This window comes from Petromyzon marinus, chromosome 10 (genome assembly GCF_048934315.1).
Source record: "Petromyzon marinus isolate PM22_M1 ecotype Great Lakes invasive population chromosome 10, UKy_Petmar_22M1.pri1.0, whole genome shotgun sequence".
Classification (NCBI taxonomy): Eukaryota; Metazoa; Chordata; class Hyperoartia; order Petromyzontiformes; family Petromyzontidae; genus Petromyzon; species Petromyzon marinus.
The window spans coordinates 6,705,242-6,720,394 of record NC_133676.1 but is presented as its reverse complement, the minus strand read 5'-3'; the positions used below and the strand labels follow the sequence as shown (position 1 = coordinate 6,720,394).

Genomic DNA, 15,153 nt, shown 5'->3' with positions numbered 1-15,153 from the left:
AGAAATGAAGCCATTGGTTACTGGAGCTTTATTTAACTAAAGAAAATCACACAAGGACCAGTGCCCAAGCTGATACAGCAGCAAAGGGACTGTTCACTACAAATTGCACAACTGCACATGGGTATATTGCTACAGCAGCTATTAGTTAATAAGCGAACAAGAGTTAGATAGGGGCTTCAATTCAATTACATATAGCGTGTCCATTTAAGATGCATACGGTAAGAGAAGGTAGCTTTGCCACAAATGTAAAAAAATTTAAATAATTTCCATCTCCCTTTCAATACCAACATACTTGAGAGCATCTGCTTGGCTGTACCTGTGCACAGGAGAAAAGGGTTTGACAGTTAACAGCTATACTCATAGGTATTGGCCCTTTCTCACCAATGCCGTGATCTCCCAAGGCATAAAATGGAAAGTCCAAATTCAACAGGCCATGCCTACATACTTGTATGGTCTTAGTGAAATTAAATGTTGCATGAAACTGTTGCTAATTATATATTTCCCAGTGTTAATAGCACTGGGCAGGATTTGAAGTGCACATGCTTAGTCAGTACACCCAGTACTGCCAGGTCAGTGATTTGCACCATTACAAAATAGAAGCATCGGCTGTGTTTACCAAAACAGTGGACTAAAACCTGTTTTAAGATATGCATACCAAGCATTTAGCCGTCCCAATGGTGTACCTGTAATCGAAGAACAGCTCTTCCCCAGTCTGTATGGCTCGCTTGGCAAAAATACCAATCCTGTGGTCCCCATTCACCATCATCACTGAATGGAAGACAAACACTGTTAGTGACTGCAAGTGGGGCTGTTTATTTTTTTACAAATGCTTGTTATTTTGCTGAAAAAAGTTGTGGATATTTGCAAGTGATTACCTTTGGCATAGCAGTTAGGGCTGACAGAGTGGTTGGCAAACCGGATTTTGTTTCCCTTACGAGTAGCATCAACCACAAAGTCTGAAAAAAAAAGTTGATGCATCAGGAAGGTTAGATCTGTGAGGTGTACTAATGTATATGGCAAATAATCACCACTGGTGCAGAATGTTAAGTAATGTAAAAGTATCAATGCTTGACCTTATATAATGGTTCCTAACCTTTTCACAAGACTGAACCGTCAAACATTGTCAACCACCATGCACCAATATTTTTCTCAAACCGACTCGAAGCACTTTTATTTCAAGGGCTGTGAAAAAAACTGACCGTTCCACAACTTTTAGAATCACTCATGGTCTAGAGATCACAGATTGGGAAACACGTGGCGAATGAACATACCGTTGTTGAGGTTGAAAAGAAAGCTACACATGTACTTGTCGTACACCTTTCCTCGACGGTCTGCTTCGTCTTGTGAGATTATCTGTTGGCATAAACAACTTCAGCGGAAATCAAACTTCATACATTCTCGTGATATTAAAAGGCGGTTTAAGATGCACATTTAGAAATTGGGCGTATGGCTGAGCAAAGCTCCCCCCTACCTCCCCACAGTATTCAGAGATGAACTCGTTCTTCTGCACGGGAACCTTGATGAAGATGCCCCATCCAGCAACGTCGGATGGTGCCAGGAGCAAGTGCTGCAAGACCAACCCCAACAGAGAAAGGCACAAGCTGGTGTACTTAGCCTTCAATAATGCAGTGTTGTGTAAAACCAATTCGCGCTTTCATCTAAACCTTTTTCAATTCTAATTGAAGAACCTGTAACATTTAAAAACTATACCATGTACAAAGAACATCGTGGGGAAAAACCCCAAAAATTTAGGCTGTGGCAAAAATCTAACTTCATAAACGCTGTAACAAGTAAATCCATTACTGTGCTTTACATGCTGCCCACCTTCACCTCTGACCAGTATGGGTCATAACCTGCACATCAAGGTGAAACTTGTCCAGCGGTGCATTGACAAAGGAGCTGTACACGTTCTGAACAAATAAAAAGAAAAAAACAAGGGCACGAGCCGTTCCTCACTTTCTTGAGGCCACGCTGGATGCAGCAGTTCTTGCAGGACACATTGCGGTTGTCCCAGTGGTCTGCGGCACCGCATGTCTGGCATAGGTCTGGGTCGCACTCGCGCACCGCTAGGTAGCAAGGACACTGCTTGGTGTTACACTGTGCCTTGCAGCGGCATCCGGGGAACCGATTCTGACCTGCATGGGCACAAGTAAAACAGTCTACTCGATTAGCCAGGGCATTGGTAGGTAAGAGTGGCCAATTTAAAACAAAACCGTGAATTATGCAAAAACATGTAAATAAGGTGATAGAACTAGTGTACTTTTTTTTTATAAGGGGGTGGGGGGGCAGGTAAAGGCAAGAAATGTAACCTTGGATTTTAATTGAGACTTAAAATCATCACTCCCTGTCCTCTTTAGTCACTTTGGCAGCAGGCAACTGTATGGGTAAGGAGTAGCTAAAAATTTTAACTAACACGTGAAAAGGTGTTTTTTATTTAAAATGGACTTGGATACATCATTCAAATAAAATCGAAATTTATTCAATCAAGCAATGTGTAAAAAGTGAACATATTACACTTCCACTTGTATACTGTAGGTCGGTAAAGTTAACTAATTTGCCTCTCCTAACATGTAATTCAGCAATTTTAAATGACTGTAAAATTACAGCAAAATTACCCACAATGCACACATATAAAAGCAGTGAAACTCAAGAGTAGGATAAACAGCTCTTTAATGTGTTTTTTCTTGATTAGTAGAGATTGCCTTTATTACAAGAGGTTAAAAAAGCTGCTCATAAAACCCAAGCTTTGGAGTTATCTGTGTGCGTGGGTGAGCGTATGTGAGAGTCAGTTTCACTCACACTCAGAGCTGCACTGGCAGAACTTCTCGCAGAAGTTCTGAGCGTTGACGCAGGGACAGGAGCTGTCACACACCTGGCCCGGGTGGTCGCATGGCTGGTAGTTGTACACGTGATTGGATGACGAATCTGCAGTAAACAAGTGGAAGAAGATAATATGCCTTCATGTGTTTAAAGTATTGGGAGATGAACCACATTTAATAAGTCACAAAAAATTGCGTAGCTTATTTTTTTTCGCCATTTGTCAATTCACCGCTGGATGAAGGCCTCCCCATTCCAGTTATGGGGTTTGTTTTGACTATTTTTCACCAAGTTGGTTATTGTGGGTTGGTGGATCAGAGGCCCAGCTAGTTAAAACATCACTCGCCACTGTGGCAAGGAAATTAATTTGGGCCACCAAATTCAGAGCAGTGCACTAACCACAAGTAGATGAATGTGTTAAATGCAATATATTTTTGGCAGATGGAATTGAGTGTGCAGAAAATAGACACTAAGTAAAACATTTATAACTTTTAGTTTAAACATGGAATGTACGTTAATGTTTTGTTCATATTCCACTTTACAAGCCCTTGAATGTTTACCTTTCTTTAGCTGTATTTTCCTGCAGTGAGCAGCCCATAGCCTGTAAAAACAGGGAGAGCAGGAGTGTAAACAACGGATGGCCAGTTGAGTTAAATTAAATGTAGAATTGCCATTTATTATACTGTTGCATCACTGCTTGGCATGGCCACTGTCCCATCACCTGTGCTTTCTCTTCTTCTTTCTAGGGGGTGTGTTGGCATCATCAGTAGGCACTCGAGGCATAACTGATGATTCTTTAACAGCAAACTCGTATACCTGAAGGCAACAAATTAAACACGTGTCGAAAATGCCTTTTCACTCCAGTCACCTTGCAAAACTCATTTTTACCAGAAAACTGACAGGAAAAGCCATCTGATGGATTGTCTGAATGGTAATTGCAAAATACGGAACACCATCCGTACCTGTCGACAAGATTTGGTCTCAATGAGGCGGGCGATAGCGCAGAAGTTGTTGAAGAAAGTCCCGTGCAAAACCCGGAATAGGGATTCTTCGGCTCCAGTCCACTCCACGGGATCAGCGCAGTCCGTCGAGTGTGACGGCTTGAGCCTAACGGGTGTCTCACATCGCGAACTCGTCTCCTCTGTGGCTGCTCCGTGCAGGATTAAAAACAATAAGCAGGGTCATGCATTAGACAAATGGCAAATGCGAAAAATTATGTTCATCATGAAACTACATGTAACGTTTAGTAGAGGATATATTCAGTCCCTATGACCAAATCATCCCGAATGTACCCAATCTCAGAAGCTAAGCATGGTTTAATGGTTAAGCCTGGGAAGTGCTTGAATGGGGGACCACCTTGGATAAAACAGGTCTTGTAGGCTGCTGCGGGGCATCTTGTCAGCAGAGGTCAGTGCAGTAAAAGCCACTCCTATACAATACTCCAACGTATATGCTCACTGCCTTCAACTGTGCTACCAGTGGTCGAGTACTATCAAATAATCCCGACCCACACAGCGTGGGGGAGGCCTCATCCAGCAGTGGATTGACAAAGATGTGTACATGGTATCTAATAAGTTTAACAACTGACATATACACACACTTATTTGCGGCCCATCAGTATACATGCCAACAGAGTAAGGCAGACACAACCCACCCGATGAGCTCGCAGTGTCCTCCTTCTTGTCCTCCTCCTCTCCATCGTGATCACTGTCCGTGTCCTTTGTCTCGGCCATGCTGCTGCCAGCAGCAGCCGGCGTCGCAGGGTTCATCTCCAGGACGGCAGCTGTGAGCGGCGTTTCTAGGTTGGTCTCGGAAGCCAGCACAATCGGCGTCCCGGGGTTCGTGTCTGTGGCGATGGTCGCAGGAGTGCTGGGATTGGTTTCTGTGGCCATAGTTGTCGGGGTGCCGGGCCGGCTGGGCTGGCCACCGCTACTTTCGCTGCCGCCCTCCCGGTCACTGTCACCGCCGCCGCCATTCCCGCCACCGGGGGCCATGTTGGTGGGCGTGCCCGGTCGGCTGCCACTGCCCCCACTGCTGCCCGTTTCTCCAGCTACGCTTGTGGCAGATATGGTGGTCGGGGTGCCAGGCCGGCTGGTCGTGCCGCCCCCATTGGGCTGCCGTCCCCGCCGCCGCCCCGGCTGCCTCTTGGGTGGTGTCTTGATTCGGTCAGCGGTGAGAGAATCTGCAAACTCTTTGGCGCCATTCTATGTTTTCAGTGAAGGGAAATGGAATTAGAGAAAGCTGGACCAGAGCAAAAAGAACATGGGTAAAAGTAGTGTATTACAGCAGTGCACAGCCTCCTCGTTAAGATCACCATGGAGGCATATCTACAATAAGCTTTATAGACTGTAAATTACCCCATATTCCTTGAGCATCTTTTCAGAGAATAATAATTGTTTTTTTTTTTTATCATCATAAATACATCACTTCACAAAGGTAGGTGGCAAAGTAACAAAAGCCATACCCTGCCTTGCAGGCATGTTACTTTGGTGTGCGAATTACCAGGTGCATGAAACACTCCACCCCACAGGGCTCCGTCTCCATTCGGACCTCAGGGTTCTTACGCTTGTACGTGTTCGGGGTGGCATGAAAGGCTGTAAAACAAATGACATTGACTTAAAACTTTGACTGCAGGAATTCATATTCTTGATTCTCTCGGTAAAGTCATGTAGAAAAAATAAAAGTAAATAAAATAAAAATGTAATTAAAACTACGACGTTTCGATCACGACACAAGCGATCGTCATCAGGAGGAAAAAAGGGGGAAGGCCCCCCCGAATGCAAGCTGCTTTTAAAGATTAAAAAATGGCGTGGCACAAGCGTCCTGGTAACAGAACGAAGTGGGCGGGGTAAATGTGCCTTGGGGTCAGAAACCACCAAGGTGAAGTACAGGTGACAGGAAAGGGACGAAAGCCTACACGGGAGGAAACATCACAACCAGTTACGACTTAAAGTGGTTGATGACGTCCTTCCATTGATTGCCGAGTTTGTACCCATCATCTCGGTTGAAATTGTCTCTCTCTTTATATATGGATGGCTTCATGAACACATCTTTGTTGGTAGCCAGTGGGCTTGCGAAGTACCATCGTCTTAGAGAAATCAATTTCGCGTGAGCCAACCGCATTAAAATAATGATCAGCCATGGCAGAAGTGTTGGTCTAACCGTGTTTCAAATCTGCCTTATGCTCACGAACACCGTCCGAGACATGTCGCTTAGTTTCCCCAATGTAACTGCTGCCGCAGACACAGCTTAGTTTGTAGACGCCGGAATATTGCATTTCAGGGATCTTTGTTCTTCACAGATGGGATCAGATCACGAATTGTATGCACTGTGTTAAATTTGTGATCTGATCCCATATGTGAAGGACAAGATCCCCTACATGCAATATACACACAACTGCAAAAACCTAAGTTAATAAAACCAAGCGCATAGGTCCGTTGGTGTAGTCACAGTACTCACGATGCAGGAAGCAGTCGTACTTAAAGCAGCGGCGACAGAAGAGCGTGTGGAAGGAGTGCAGGCTCTGCTCGCGCTGCACAGAGCGTGCGTTGGGCCCATCAATGTTCGGTGTGCACTCAGGTGGCAGCGTGCCAGGGTCCTGCAACTCTGTCAGCTCACGGTACCTACATGCCAAAAATTGTAGGTCAGTGGGGTTTCCAACACTTCTCGTGCGTGTGGCGCTTTCACTGAAGTAGCCTGGAAGACTTTAATAGTAATTACAGAAATGCCAGTGCGAAATTTGTTTTCATAGATTTAAGAAAGGATGGCTACTGCTGCATATATTTTTGCGGTTGTTGTTGTATAGCGTACCTCGAGTGCACCAGGTACAACCCAAAAAAAACTTCAGAGAGAATGGATGGCTGTGTGCATTTAAAACATTTATATTTTATAATTAAAATATTTTAAAAGGTACATGTTCAATAGCAATGACCCCATTTTAACTTGCTGTAAATCAGCTGCTACACGTTCCCCATTTCCTTTTGTCACTATACTAAGATTATTATTCCAACTAAATCGGCACTTACTTTTCTTTCAGCTCATCAGGTGACCCTTTATCGGGAAACATGTTGGAAATTGCTTCAAAGATTTTGTCGTTCGGGAATTTTTTGGATTTCAGTCCTTCTGAACCTGAAACAAAAAATTGTACATTTCAACAAAGATTACAGAATGGTCAGAGCCCAAAAACACTTGCACTGAGGATATAGATGTCTGGAAGGCAATGAGATTGTAATATTTGTTTGGGAATTAAGAACGAAACCATGGTCGAGCACACAAAAACAGGTCCAATGCCATCGGCGCACGCAAAGGCACACGTTACCTCCTGCCACTTCCTCCGTTTCCATTCTTTCATCTTCATTTTCGTCATCATCCTCATCAGGATACTGCAGAAGGGCCTTCACCAGCTCCACAAAGATCTCGTCATTTATGAAGCCACACTCTGTATTGGGGCCATTCAATCAAGAGGGAAAGACAGATAATGACGATTGCATCAGAATATAAAATATGAAGGGCATACCAAGTTACGTAATGAAAACAATGACACTGTCGATGACATCGACACACAGGTAGAGGTCGTTGAAAAAACTCACTGCTCCATGTCATGCAAGGTTAAATTGGTTAAAATTATGTAACTGCAGTTTTAATATAAAACTATTTCTGTAATGTTATCGTTGTTGTTTTGACATGGCTGCATTCTGCACGTAGAAAACCTCAATAACATTTACTAGTTTCCAAATGCAGGCTTCATTTGAGGAAGCCCCTGTTTTGGACTGCAGAAAAACCTGAACCCTTTTAAGATTATGCACTTGTTTGCTCATGTGTGGGGAATTGTGGTATTGGGGAGCAGTAGCATCACGGTTCATGCATTGCACTATGAGCACAGCAACTTGTGTTCAATTTCCAACCAAAAATAACATGAGTGGCGAGTGATATCAAAACTGGTCCCGGGCCTCCCCTTAGTCTACTCAGCCTTACACGATTAACTGGTGGTGTAAATGTTTAGCACTGGAAAGACATAGGGGACCGCAGGTGGTGCTGCCATATGACCCCCTCGTGAGCCAAACCGGTTTTCATAGGCACTCACTATCAAGCAGCACTTGCAAACAGTCTGTTACAGCTATGCAGGGGATCTGCCTCTGTGGTATTGTGGTACCAGCAACTCCAATTAAATTCTGACCACACATAATGGTGTTGAAATCGAGTTTGTATATTTCACCTCTGTCACCATGCACTTTGCCATCGTAGTTCTTGATAAGCTCCTCGATGAAGGCCCCGTCCTGCTCCAGTACCTCATCTCCCATATAAGGGATATTGTGCAGAACCGTCTCATCCTCCACCTGCACACAATGGACACGTTCACTTCTTTATAAACACCAACACCCTGTACTCCCACTTGCTCAAGACCGTTGTTAGCCAACAATGGCTTTCACAAGGTCTCCTTTAATCCACGAGCTATGTGGACATGGAGAGTCACTAAATGTTTACACAGAACATCTCTGCAAAGAAAAATGCTCAACTGCAGTGGTACCCCAATATGTATTGAATGTGAACATTTGCATAATTAATACATTATTTAAAACCTTCATGCAAAGAACCATTAAATAATCATAAAAAGGGTACTTTTCCCAAAAGGCTTGCATTGTGACTCGGCAACATGTCTACACTGCTGGATGAGCGAAGGCTACCCATGCCAGTCATGGGGATATGATCATACTTTTGCGACACTGATCAGTGCGAGTTAAACTCAGAGAGTATATACGTGACAGCACTGACGTACACTACAGAAATGTAATTTTACGCACTACCCTCTGCTGCCCACCACGTAGCCTTGTAGCCCTATGCCAACCTGCGCATTCTGGTCACTCATCCAAGTGCTTTACAGACTTAGCTTCTGATATCTGACGGGATCAGGTGCATTTCTTGGTGATTTGTTCCGAGGCAACAAGGCATACTTCAGTAATGCATGGTGAACTCACCATGAAGTTTTGTTGAAGCGGAGACCATGTGTACATGACTGGGATAGACGCCACAGCATTCAGGGTCCTCAAAGGAATGGTTTGGCTGGAAAATCCACCCACAATGCAGTCCGCCGCACACTGCACACAAAAACATGGAGCATATTCAAACGTAAAAGCAACTACTATTAGAGCGACGAAAGCACTGCTCCATCAAGCACTTGGCAGCACAAAACTGAGCAAAATTAAAAATGCAAAAAACAAAGCAACAAAATTCAACATAATTGCAAAAATTAACCAAGTGGCAATGTCATGGGAAAGTTTAGATGGAACCCTCTGACAACAGTTACTAGAGTACACAACTTATAAAAACAAAATTGCAAATAAAAAAATGAAAGCGAAGGTGGGAACACACTTTTCTCGAGACGGAGGCGGGCATGGCAGGGGTCATGACCTGGATGGGCTGAACCCGACGCTGCTTCCACTCCTCGTTTAGCACGTCCGTGCGATCCTTGATCTTGTGGCGGTTTGCTAAAAAAGCGCTCTGCAAAAGAAATGACATCAACACGTTACATAGCCAAGGCCCTCAGTGACAACGCTCTCAACTCTATACAGAAGTATCTAGGTCAGGCAATTATCGAGCAAGAAGCGAGGACAAAATTGCTAAAATCGTCAATGCGTCAATATTTCCAGCGAGGCACTTGTTCAGCTGCAGCAGAGGACTACCTTAACCTCGTCAGCACGGCGGAAGCGTTTAAGTTGCCGCAAACGCATGTACTCAGACTTGACGCGCTTGCGCCAGTCCACAGATTTGGGTCCCTTCCTCGATCCGCCACCGCCGCCTGTCGCCATGGTCCACTCTCCGATGGCAATTAAATCTTCTCACCACACCACCTGGACAGACAGATGTAGTTATTGCAATATATCTGGCACTTTATAGAATCTAAAGAAACAAATATAAATGGTTATAAATACTGCCATTGTCCTTTATGTAATACTGCAACAATTTTAATATATTAAATGTTTTCCAAGGATTATTCTTTCTTTTAGAATTACCCATCCGACTCAACAAATCGTTGACGTAACTAAACTGCAGGCACCACCACCGGAGAAACTGGAATACATCAGGCGACACGTGTAGACATGTCAAATACAATGAGGGCAGTGGTCAAACTCTAAGTTTGAAGTGTGGTTGACATGAGCCCTGGTGCAAAGAAGGAAATGGGGTTCCCCCCATCCAATTTCCTTCCTCTTCGTAGCCCATCGCTTGGTCCCCAGTGAATTTCCTTGCACTGCCTACACAATATACAGCTACACCGTACACCACAATATCCAGGAAAACACCATCACAGTAATTATTTCATACAAACCACATAAAAACAATACGTTCAACTTCATTATCATGTGTAGTGGCTTAGCATAATTTCCATGGGCCATGGTGCAAGGAATGAAATGGTCCCCCCCTGTCCAATTCCACTCATCTTTGTACATCGGTGCCTGTGCCTCAGTGCAGTTGCGCTGCCTCTTCATAGCTACGGCACTGCCGACGAGGCCGAATTAATGAATTCCCGTGTGCGGAGATTGTGGAGTGCAGCGAATGCACAGGTCATGGTGACCCCATATTATTTTCGTATAATGCTGGAACCGCACACACCGCGAGACACATTCATGCCCGCAGTGACTCTATAATCTCTCTACCTCGGTAGAAAACGAGGCGTGTCCCCTGAAAACCCCACATCCCCAGGCAATCACGACTGCATTCATATCATTACAATCTGTACCCTTTTTCGTCCTGTTAAATTTACCCATCAATGCTCATGACGATATACGTACTAAGTATTTAGCAATACAGTATGTGCATTGTTCTTCTGAGAGTTTATTTAGCAAAATTAGCTGCAGGAAATGTTATATTGTTGGGGGGGGGGGTAGAATCCAGCACGATGGCTTAGTCCATATTGAGTTCTTTGACGTAGTATTAACGTTTGCGCCGACTTTGTTCACAAGATCCACAAATTAAAACAGATTCGAGGGGCAGAGATCAAACCTATCGTTCCTTGCAGCGCGGGTTCACTGATAAGGACGCTCACCACTAGTCTAACCAGGCACTCGTTAACCTCACTGGTAATGCTGTTTTAAACAAAGCAAACCCATTACGACCTAGCATGAACGATAAAGTCCCACTACTGCGAGCGGCGTTCGATTTCCGGACACGGATAACATCAGCGGGCTCGTTGATCGGGGTCTTGGTCGCCGCTCTTCACCAAACCACACACGGACCCCAGCGAGGCCAAGCAGATTCCAAAAACTGATAACAGTATCGTCTTACATTTGCGTCGAATCGGGACCAAAGTTTCCACGTGGAGGTTCTTGCCCCTAACATTTGTTAATTCGCCAATTTTTATTCAAGCAAGCCTAACTCTGCTGATGAGACGGTGTATGCCGAAACCGGTCCAAGTTTTCTGACTCAAATTATTACTGCACTTACAAGGACTGTGGGAACGTTGGGTTGTGTATTAAAAAAAATTGTGTACACATATATCAAGGAGACTTGTCTCCGTTTCTATTCTACAGTACACAATGATATATTGAAACACTTTTTTTCCCAATCTAATCACACTGAAAATTACGTAAATAGTTTTTATTTACGGTATAAATGAATGTGTATATGGCCTAATATCGTGTTATAGAATTGGTGATGAGCATGTTGTTGAAATACGACGACAAACGTGTTAATGTTATAGGAGTGAATGGTATAATTGCTCTTAATGTATTACAGGAATGTTAATTGTATTGCTTTAACAGGGTATTGTTGATAAACTTGTTATACGTTATTAGTGTTGATAAACGGTAGTTAGCGTATTTTTTCAATTGTATTTAGCTTTGATGCCGAAACGCATGCTGTTTACTTTTGCTAAAGTTATTGCCAAATTGTATTGCTCATTGTTAAATATATTACAAGAGTGCTGTAGGAGTTGATACGTTAGAAGTTATGTGTTTTTTTATTGTTAGTTTTCATCAACAGGCATGGTCAACTGTGGAAGGCCTAGGGCTTATTCGCGTATTTATCGTTGCGTCTTCAGCCTCGGCCGTGCTCAACTCCGCTTGCTCGACGAAGACCTCGCGCGGACGAGCGTTCAGTACTCGTGTATCATCATCGTCGTCAGTAGCAGCAGCAGCACGAGTCAATGGTCACGCCGCTGTGCGGACGAGCGAGCCCCGCCGCCGCGCGCGTGCCTGTGGGGCCCCCCACCCCCTACCCCGTGCCTGTGGGCCCCCCCCTACCCCGTGCCTGTGGGCCCCCCCTACCCCGTGCCTGTGGGCCCCCCCCTACCCCGTGCGCTCGAGGCCGCAAGGCCCCGACTGAAGCCTCCGCGCACACCGCGGGGGGGGGGGCGGCCCCCGTGCGCCTCTCCCGGCAAACCGCCGCTGCCTCGTCCTCCTTACCATCAACGCGCGTCTTTCTCCGCACGGCTTCAATCACAGCGGCAACGACATGGTCACCGGCAAACGCTCGATCACGCTGTAACTGCCGCCGCTATAGAGTGGACGAACATGAAGAAGTAGAAGAAGAAGACGACAACAAAAAATTTCCAATTAAAGCGGAAAAAAAAAACCTCCCGAGACAAAAAGCCACCACCCGCCACCAATCCGCGGCATGGGCGCCACACGAGCCAGCGGACCAATCACGACGCGACTCACTTAGCTCCAGCAAGGACGACAGCCATTGGCTCTGCACTCACAAAGTCCCCGCCCTCTTCCCCCCTTCCCCCTCCTCGAGCACCGCCTTCTTTGCGAGCAGGCCACGCCTCTTTGGTGGCGACCCCGCCCCGGACCTTTCAGGCCCCGCCTCCCTCGTGAATGTACGCGATCGCCTCCCACTTACATGCCCGCGCCCATCTTAATTCTCATGCTGCGCCCCCCCCTCCTTTCCTTCAGGCCCCGCCCCTCCTTCCTACAGGCCCCGCCCCTCCTTCCTACAGGCCCCTCCCCTTGACTTCGGGCCCAGTTTCCGGAACGCGTGGTGGTGTGGGCAGCACGTGGGCGCGACTAACCCAGGGTGGCGTCGGGGGGAATTGCGGTGACATTTGCTCCAGGGTTGGTTGGTTGGTTGGTCACAGGCTTGAACTTTCTTTACAATAGTTTCCATTGTGTGGTGGTGGTGGAGTGGGGGGGGGTTTATCCAATAGATTCAGGGATTTAATCTCCCGATCTTTGTTTTGTTCTCCCGAGTTTCTGGTAGACTTGGAATAATAGGCACGTGCCGAAGTCGCCACATGGATGGAGTTAGAGAGATGTTATACTTGTTGTGGTGTGCCGGGCTCGGATATATATCATCCTGTCGATGTGCCAGACAGACCCGGCTGGTATTAAGACCTGAATAGATTGTAAATACTGTACAGTCGTAATTCAGATAAGGTATGTACCAAAGCATGGTAAAAGCTGGAATCTCTTAACCACACTAACTTCGATTCGTAACTTAATGTGAATCAACGCCCATAACTCTCAATTGAGACGCACAAACGCATGTAAAATTAACATTCGGTGATACGGTACTGCGTAAATGTGGTTCTTCATGTGCAAAAAAACACCGGTTACAATCTTGATTTGAAGCTTTCGTGACTGCAGGAATCCATACTGTTTGGTTCTTTCGGTAAAGTCACGTAGGCAGAAAATAATAAAATATCGCGACGTTTCGAACACAAGCGACCGTCTTTCTCTCACCTGAAGACGGTCGCTTGTGTTGCGATCGAAACTTCGTGATCCATTATTTTTTTCTACCTACGTGACTTTACCGAAAGAACCAAACAGTATGGACACCGGTTACAGTAAAGTGTTGGCAAACATACAGGGCGTTTTAAAAAGATGGACCCGATTTGAAATCGCTCTATCTCTGCAACCACGAACCACCCATGAATGAAACTCTTACCACTTGAAAGGTCGGGGCACATGGTTTCAAATGATGACCGCCAGATGCCTCTCCCAGCGCACAAACAACCCCTAGCCTCAGTCATTCGCAAGACAACACCGCCTCAACCTTGGATAGGTCGCACGGAACCCCAAGACTTGTCGCTACACTCTTGGCCCCAAAGATCCCCAGACATCACCACACTCTGCGACTTTTTCTTGTGGGGATACGTCAAAGACCCGTGGTGTTTTTGTGCCACCATTAGCGACTAATCTGGATGACCTCAAAAACAAAATCACGGCAGCGGTGACTTCATTGGAAGAGAAGACACTTTCAGAGGCGTTTGGGACGAATTCAACTATCGCCTCGATGTTGTCCGTACAGCAGGTGGAGGGCACATAGAGCATTTATAAAATGGTTAGTAAAACTCGATAACTCATTAAACCATTTGTAACTTTTTGTGTAATTGTAACATGTTGCCATCGTGAAATATACTGCTTTGAAATTGGGTCCAAATTTGCAAAACACCCTGTACTACAGTACTTCTGTAATTCGTTTGCAGTGGACAGCTCGTGAAGATTGCCCAAATACCTCGACGTTTCGTCGAATTCGGAGATTATCTGATGAAATAAAATGCTTTCAGCGAATCGGAACCAGCGTGGATTCGCATAAAGTTGGTTACGCGGATCTCAGATGCGTACTAGACTGTTGAATTTTGGAAACTTTGATTCGCAACTTCATTACAAATCAGTCTGTCATAATCAGCCATGGTCGATCTGCTGCTGGATGAACGCATTCGAAGTCGCCTTCACCCCTCCACACGATCTTGCGATGCAACAATAAAAATCCACTCAGCACCTGCACACCGTCGATTTAATGGAATGCGGTTTATATGAATTATACATTGTCCAATAAACTGTTGGCAGATTAACGAGGAATTTGATGCGACAGTATTTTGAAATATAAGAAAGTACATTTAAAAGGAATCCCAATAACGATGAGGGAAGGAAATAGACAAAGATAAGACCGTGTTATGTAAGTATGTTGAACTTCTTTCGCACCGTACGTAGCCAACCATGCTCATCGGAGACGTGGCGGAAGGACAACAAACTGACACAAAAATCGGTTTTAAATCAATGAGTTTTAAATCTACTAAGACAGGAACTAAAATAATTTTGTCTTCTTTGGTTCTTTCGGTAAAGTCATGTAGAATGAGAATAAAATAATAAATGTATAAAATTAAATAACACAATAAAATTCTCACGAAACGTCGTGAGAATTTTATTGTGTTATTTTATTAATTTATTATTTTATTCTCATTCTACGTGACTTTACCGAAAGAACCAAAGAAGATGAATCCTTGCAGTCACGAAAGCTTTAAATCGAAATTTAAAATAATTTTGCTTTCGGGAAACCCTGAAGCAACTGTTCAGGTTATTTGAAAATGATGCAGGGAAGGGAGATGAGTGGTGCAGT

General features: G+C 44.9%; 1 protein-coding gene across 5 annotated transcripts; it reads right to left on the bottom strand.

Moving 5' to 3' along the window:
• Positions 1 to 5: 5 nt before the first annotated feature.
• EZH2 (enhancer of zeste 2 polycomb repressive complex 2 subunit) lies at positions 6 to 12,449 on the bottom strand. Of its 5 annotated transcripts, none has more exons than XM_032951576.2 (20): positions 12,216 to 12,449; positions 9,498 to 9,665; positions 9,187 to 9,315; positions 8,793 to 8,912; positions 8,033 to 8,153; positions 7,136 to 7,255; positions 6,843 to 6,945; positions 6,277 to 6,440; positions 5,320 to 5,411; positions 4,472 to 5,021; positions 3,780 to 3,964; positions 3,539 to 3,633; positions 3,378 to 3,397; positions 2,800 to 2,925; positions 1,957 to 2,135; positions 1,472 to 1,567; positions 1,272 to 1,353; positions 876 to 956; positions 684 to 768; positions 6 to 316 (listed from the first exon to the last, which is right to left on the bottom strand). In XM_032951576.2, exons 2-20 carry the CDS (start codon positions 9,621 to 9,623, stop codon positions 256 to 258), a joined length of 2,535 nt encoding a protein of 844 aa, XP_032807467.1. In that variant the 5' UTR covers positions 9,624 to 9,665; positions 12,216 to 12,449; the 3' UTR covers positions 6 to 255. The 5 variants fall into 5 exon arrangements, with proteins under 5 accessions (XP_032807467.1, XP_032807468.1, XP_032807466.1 ...); XM_032951577.2 differs by having other exon boundaries at positions 3,378 to 3,418; positions 9,226 to 9,315; XM_032951575.2 differs by having other exon boundaries at positions 3,378 to 3,418; positions 12,216 to 12,448.
• Positions 12,450 to 15,153: the final 2,704 nt, after the last annotated feature.

Coding starts and splice junctions, on each gene's coding strand:
- EZH2 (XM_032951575.2), bottom strand. CDS start 9,623: ATGGCGACAGGCGGCGGTGGCGGATCGAGGAAGGGACCCAAATCTGTG. Junction 3,419..3,538: donor AAGAAGAAGAGAAAGCACAG/GTGATGGGACAG, acceptor CTGTTTTTACAG/GCTATGGGCTGCTCACTGCA. Junction 769..875: donor CCCTAACTGCTATGCCAAAG/GTAATCACTTGC, acceptor TCTTCCATTCAG/TGATGATGGTGAATGGGGAC.